Genomic DNA, 6,089 nt, shown 5'->3' with positions numbered 1-6,089 from the left:
TGCGGCATAAATTGTTTAAATGTTAAAGCATAAAACAAATTAAAAAAAAATAAATTTATGATATTTTGGAAAAAAATTCATAACGAAAAATCTATACGTGATAAAAAAAAAATTGGTCATCGGGAACAGATTCAGCGCATCAAAATCTTTATATTTATGACAAAATTTTTTGAAGGAGGATTTTGTTGCAGACCAGTGCAATTAGTGTAAATAAATAGTTTTTGTCGTTATCAGTCTTCGAAGTTAATTTTGTTAAACGCACGAACATTACAATGTGTTACTTGATAATCGAATTCTTTAAGTTTAAGTCGCCATTTTATTAACCTACAATTTGAATCTTTTAGCGAAAATAACCACACTAACGGTTTATGGTCAGTTTCGATTGTATGATGTCTTCCAAATAGATAGGGCTTAAATTGTTTTGACGTTTCTACAATAGCTGGAAGTTCGCGTTCTCTCGTAGAATAAATTTTCTCTGCTGAATATAAGATACGTGAATAATAAGAAATAGGTCTATTATTTTGACACCACCTATTGATATATTGTTGGCGTTAGTCGTGACGTGAAAAAGTTTTTTGAAATCGAAATAAGCTAGAATGGGTGCATTAATTAACGATTCTATGCATTTATGGAATGTCTCTTGATAACCTTTGTTTTAAAGTTAATAGGGTGAGGTTAATTTTGGTTCCCTTTTTTAATCACTTAGTGAAGGGTTGGACTACTTTTGGGAAATTTTGTATAAATCGTCTATAAAAGCCAACTAAGCCAAGGAATGCTCTAATTTTTTTTACTGTTTGATGAGGGGTAATTTTGTATTGCTTTTATTTTTTCGGGATTTGGCTTTACTCCTTCGGTGGTAACATTGTGTCCTAAGAAGACTACCTCTTTGTTTAGTTGGACATTTAGGTTAAATTCCCTATATCTTTCATAAATTTTTCTTATGTGGATTAAGTGTATGGTTATGGTTATAGTATGTTATCCATTACTGTTTGGAAAGTGGCTGGGGCATTCTTCAGCCAAAATTGCATACGAGTATACTCATAAAGACCATTATTAATAGTGAATGCAGTTTTCTGGGGACTTTCGGGGGACATTTCTATCTGATGAAACCCTTTGAGTTAAGTCAAGTGTTGTAAAATGCTAAAACTTTTTCGGAATTATCCAAACCGGGCTACTAAAGAGTGAAATAGAAGGTATAATATTTTACTATCAGAAAGTTTTTGAATCTGAATTTGAATTTCGTGCTTTAAGTGATAAGAGTAGCGGTTTGATTTGCAATATATGGGGTCATCATCTACTGTCTTAATCTTATATTTTTTATTGCATACGAGAAAGATAAAGCTTAATTTTCCTAAAAAGATCCCTATATTTACTACATATAGCGATTATTTCAGTTTTTGCCTCAAGATTTAAATGATCTGTTATAATTATTTTCTGAATATCTAAATTAATTGTGAAAATTGTGGCTTTTAGAAGTCTACGTCTACAAGGAATTATACATTTATGGGGTGGTGAACGTTAATTTCATTGTAAAGGAAGTCATTGTTTTGTTTCTGACATTGATTCAGGGATACAAAAATAATTTATTCTGGTCTCGGGAATTAATACAAAACCTTCAAAAATATTAACGGGGGGATAAAAGGAAGTTTTTGCTATTTTTTTAAAGGGTTTAATATTTTGAGAATTTAATTCTGTAAAAAATGGTGTACTTTGATTACCTTTTTCTAAAATATTATTTTGATAATCTAGTTTTGCTCCTAGTTTTCGTAAAACGTGACTGTCTAATAGGGCATCGAGCTTATCATGCCAAGCGACTACGTGGAACTTTATTTTATCGTAAATACCAAATTCTTTAATAATGGACAAATAACATTTTTATTATCATGTATAGTTTTTATTAAGTAACTTAACGGGAAAAGGGTTTTTAAAGATAAAATTTGTAAAGTAGTTGTAGGTTGGGCCGGGATTTATAATACTAGGTAACCGATACATCTTGGAAGTCATGGATTACTCTACAAAGTGGCCTGAAGCAAATGCGATACCGAATTAGGAAGCACACACCGTTGCTGAAAAGCATATCAGTGACTGGATTAAGCGATATGGAGTATCTGTGGAATTGCATTCCGATCAAGGAAAGAACTTCGAATCGGCTTTGTTCAAGATGGTCAATGAACTAATGAGCGTTACAAAAACGAGGATTACGCCCTTGTATACATAGTCTGATGTAATGATTGAACGATTTAACGTTACTCTGGAAACCAACTTAAGGAGCTTGTTTAACCGCACCAAACTGGGACCGACACATACTACTATTCGTCTTAGCTTTCAGATCTGCTATTCATGAGATAACTGGGATAACAGCGGTGAGCTCTTTGTTTGGGAAAAAAGGTTGCCAGTGGATATGTTGTTTGGTCGTCTTAGATATTATCCAGTATTGGGATCCGTCAAATGGGCATACACCATCTGGTGGCAAAATTCATAACTCGAATGAGGGAAAAATTTACATAGGAACTGTGCACGCAAAGTGTAAAATTGTTTATTAAAATAATAAAACACGTTAAAAAAATAAACATTTTTTTGATGACGGAGTCGACGAAGTTTTCTTCTAAAGTTAAATCAAATAAAAAGTTAATATGTTCAGTGAAAAGCTGCAATAGCACTTCAGACATAGATCTTCACTCTTCACCTACATTAACTACTTTCCAATAAAAACTAACCGTTTTATATATGTAAAAAATATATTCGGAAAATTAGAGAAAAAAGTAAACTAATAGAAGCTTGGATGAAAGCAGTAGGTATCAAAGAAGTGAATTCCGGAATAAAAATTTGTTCACGTCATTTTAATGCACATGATTATATTTCAGCAAGTATTTACCATCAGCCATAACCTTAATATTTAAAACTAGAATCATACTAAAATTATAAAGTGAGAAATTATTTATTCCTGTGTAATTGATTTAACACAATTCTAATGATACGATATAAGTATTTTGAGGTTAAGAACCTACCTGCTGCAATACAACAAAGTTGCAATAATGTGTTTGCAACGTTCTCTTAAATCGGCTTTGCACGTGCAAGTCATTGATATGATATTGCTTAAATCACCCAGAATCACCTCACCAATTATATAACGTGAATCACTTTTTAAATCCGAAGTTTGTAAAAAGTAGGCAGTAAACTTGACGGAATTTGAAGGCTAGCTTCCGGATTTGTTATTTCCGAATTTTATAATGTGATTGGCATTAAAAACACGCTCACCTTCAACGAAATTTCCTTTCCGAGGCTTTGTGTCAGCCCAATCACATATTGTGTCAATACTTATCATTTTATCGTAATTTAAAAACTTGAAAATTGCACGGTACACTATAGGAACTACGATAAATTTTCCCTAATCGGCGCCATGTTTTTAGGCTCCTCCCATTTGACGGATCCCAATACTTCATTTACTTTCTGTAGCGATGTGCCCCTTCCAATGCCTTGGATGCGCGCTGGTAAAATCGTAGGTAGGGAGAAAAAATCTCATTATACTCTCGACTCTTGTTCATTAAACATAATTTTTCATACAGTATCTGCCAAAAGTTTTGTTCAATCATGAATAGTAGTGCGAATCGAAAACAAGCGTTAAGCCATTAATATGTCTTCAAACATAAATAAACATCTCGTTGATATTTTCAGTAGTAAATGGTACCAATAACAGCACATTTGAGCAATGCAATTGTAGTGGATAAAATGGTCAATTTTTCCGTCCAGTACTGAACGGATTGTACGCTCCTCACCGGTTAAGAGTTTAACCGGGAGTTGTCTCCATCCTTTTCTGGCTTAGTGCTGTTCTTTTCTACCTTGCACCGGTCAAACTGAAGGTCACATCGCTACAGAAAGTAAACGAAGTATACCTAGGCGAACTACGAGATTGACTAGAAGCTGTCCTTAACGCTGTGCGTGCGAAGCTGCGATTCGATAGTGACCGCATGAAGACCAGATACAATCGACCAGCTAACTCTGGCGGTTTTAATGAAGGCAACAATGTTTGGCTGTACAATCCATTACTGCAAAAGGGACGTTGTCCGAAACTACAGCAAGTTTGGGATGATCCGTACACCGTTGTTCAACGCATAACGACATTAGTTGTTTAATTCAGAAGGGCCCTCGGGCAAAAGTGAAGAGTGTCCATCTTACCGGCGGCAACGTCACTGATGGAGATCAGTTTTAGTACAGGGGAGGCAGTAACAAGGCAGACAACATATACACTGTCACGTATAGGCAATCTAACATTCATAGTGACAAAGAAGACTAGATTTTCAAGACGTCACATTTTGGATCTTTCTAGAACAAGAACAGCCCCTATAAATAGTTGCTGCGAGGTCGGAACAGGTAGTGAATTAATACGAGTTCGAGTTACGAGGTGATACAAAGTGAAGTAGAAGAAGTGAAAACGCGACAAAGTGTATGATATAGTGTTTAAATAGTAATTAATTCGTAATAATAGTGGTAATTAAAATGTATAAAGTTAAATAAATTAGTAGTGAAGATTGCGTGACAATTTTACAAATTAAATAAAAATCTTTTTCTTTAAGGTGGTCGTAAATTTTCTAGACCTAGCTTATTAAATTATTTTATTAGAATTCGGGCTACGGTTGCTAGTACCTTATTTGTTAATTACATTCGTAAATGCTTGTCGCAACATTCAAAACCCTTAACGAATTATTAAGGTAACGTTTTCATTTCAGGTACATGGCCATAATGACTCCATTGAAACCTCGAATGGGAAGAATGGCGACTGTTTTAGTTGCTATAAGTACGTGGGTACTAGGAATTCTAATATCAAGTCCGCAATTAATATTTTATACCACTTACGAAGAAACATTCAGCGATGGAGAGAAAAGAATTGTCTGTTATGGAGAATGGCCTGATGGTGATACAATTAATTCATTTCATGAATACATGTAAGTTAGAGAATTGGAAACATAAGAACTGTTAAATGTATATGTAAGATAATTGGAGAATCATCTAATAACTTAATTTTACCAAATCGATAAAATTTTCTACTTATTGTTGACAAAGTTTTTCCTACCTAAATAAAACTGCCTATAAAAAAAAACTTTGCACGTTTCATTAATGTTCCACTCTACAGTCCAGTGCAAAATCAGAAGGTAGGACGGTCAAGGGATGACACTAGTTTTATCTAACTAAATGGAAAAGTTTTCGAATTAAAATAATTGTAAAAAATATAGATAATTATTAGCACTAAACAACCCCAAAACACACTTAATTCAATCTAACCAATAAATAATATATAATCAAAAAAAATACAAACCAAATACTAAAATGGTGCTGGTAATTACTAGCTGATTAAGTTCGGCATTGCGGGTCATATTTCTTTAAAAGATAATTGAATTTACCTGTATTTTCAACTACGTTTTTCTCGAAAATTATAGTGCCCTATCACTTCCTGCAAGCTCCGAACTTATTTCTGTCACACCATGTATAGGACGACATAAAGCAACACAATGGCGGTAACGGTAACAACCGTGGTGCGTTCAGGATCGCAAGAATTCGCAAAAACTTGTTTAACGACTATTAAATGGCATTAAATACTGCACGAACTTTTTGCTCATACATAAGTATGTACTTTGATGTTAGATATTGGTAGGACCAATTCCGCCGCGTTTTTATAATTCATGATGACCCTGCTTTTTCTGTATTCTATTTTTGAAGTGAAAACTTCTTCAGCGACGTTGGGCACTTTTTGGCAGGGGAAAATATTATGAGTTCGCGTCACCGACATGCTCACGACTGGCGCACGCGCAGCGGCCGTGTGCTGTAAGCGTTAGACGCTTTTTGGATGGGTGAAATCTAGTGCGTTCGCGTCACCGACATGCTTATAGCAGTATACGAGGGTGGATTGATAAGTTTCCGGCCTGACCAAGAAAAACAAGGTTTTTAAAAATTTTTTTTTTTTATTTCTCAACATAATCTCCTCCAAGGCTGATACATTTCTCATAGCGGTGTTCCAGTCTATTAATGCCATCTCTATAGACTGATTCGTCAAGCTCCTCAAAATAACCATTTACAGCTTCGATTACTTCTTC

General features: G+C 34.5%; 1 protein-coding gene across 6 annotated transcripts in view; it reads left to right on the top strand.

Annotated features, from left to right (window-relative positions):
* Window positions 1–6,089, top strand: part of LOC108740371 (tachykinin-like peptides receptor 99D) — a 239,604-nt gene that overhangs the window by 205,788 nt on the left and 27,727 nt on the right. For all 6 annotated transcript variants that reach the window (XM_025976461.1, XM_018474664.1, XM_018474665.1 and 3 more), the window contains one exon: window positions 4,728–4,943. In XM_025976461.1, coding sequence (XP_025832246.1) covers window positions 4,728–4,943 — 216 coding nt within the window. The remainder of the gene's footprint in view (window positions 1–4,727; window positions 4,944–6,089) is intronic.

The sequence above is a fragment of the Agrilus planipennis genome, unplaced genomic scaffold (genome assembly GCF_000699045.2).
Source record: "Agrilus planipennis isolate EAB-ADULT unplaced genomic scaffold, Apla_2.0 scaffold75, whole genome shotgun sequence".
Lineage (NCBI taxonomy): Eukaryota > Metazoa > Arthropoda > Insecta > Coleoptera > Buprestidae > Agrilus > Agrilus planipennis.
The sequence above is the reverse complement of the archived record's forward strand: the minus strand, read 5'-3'. Positions and strand labels throughout refer to the sequence as shown.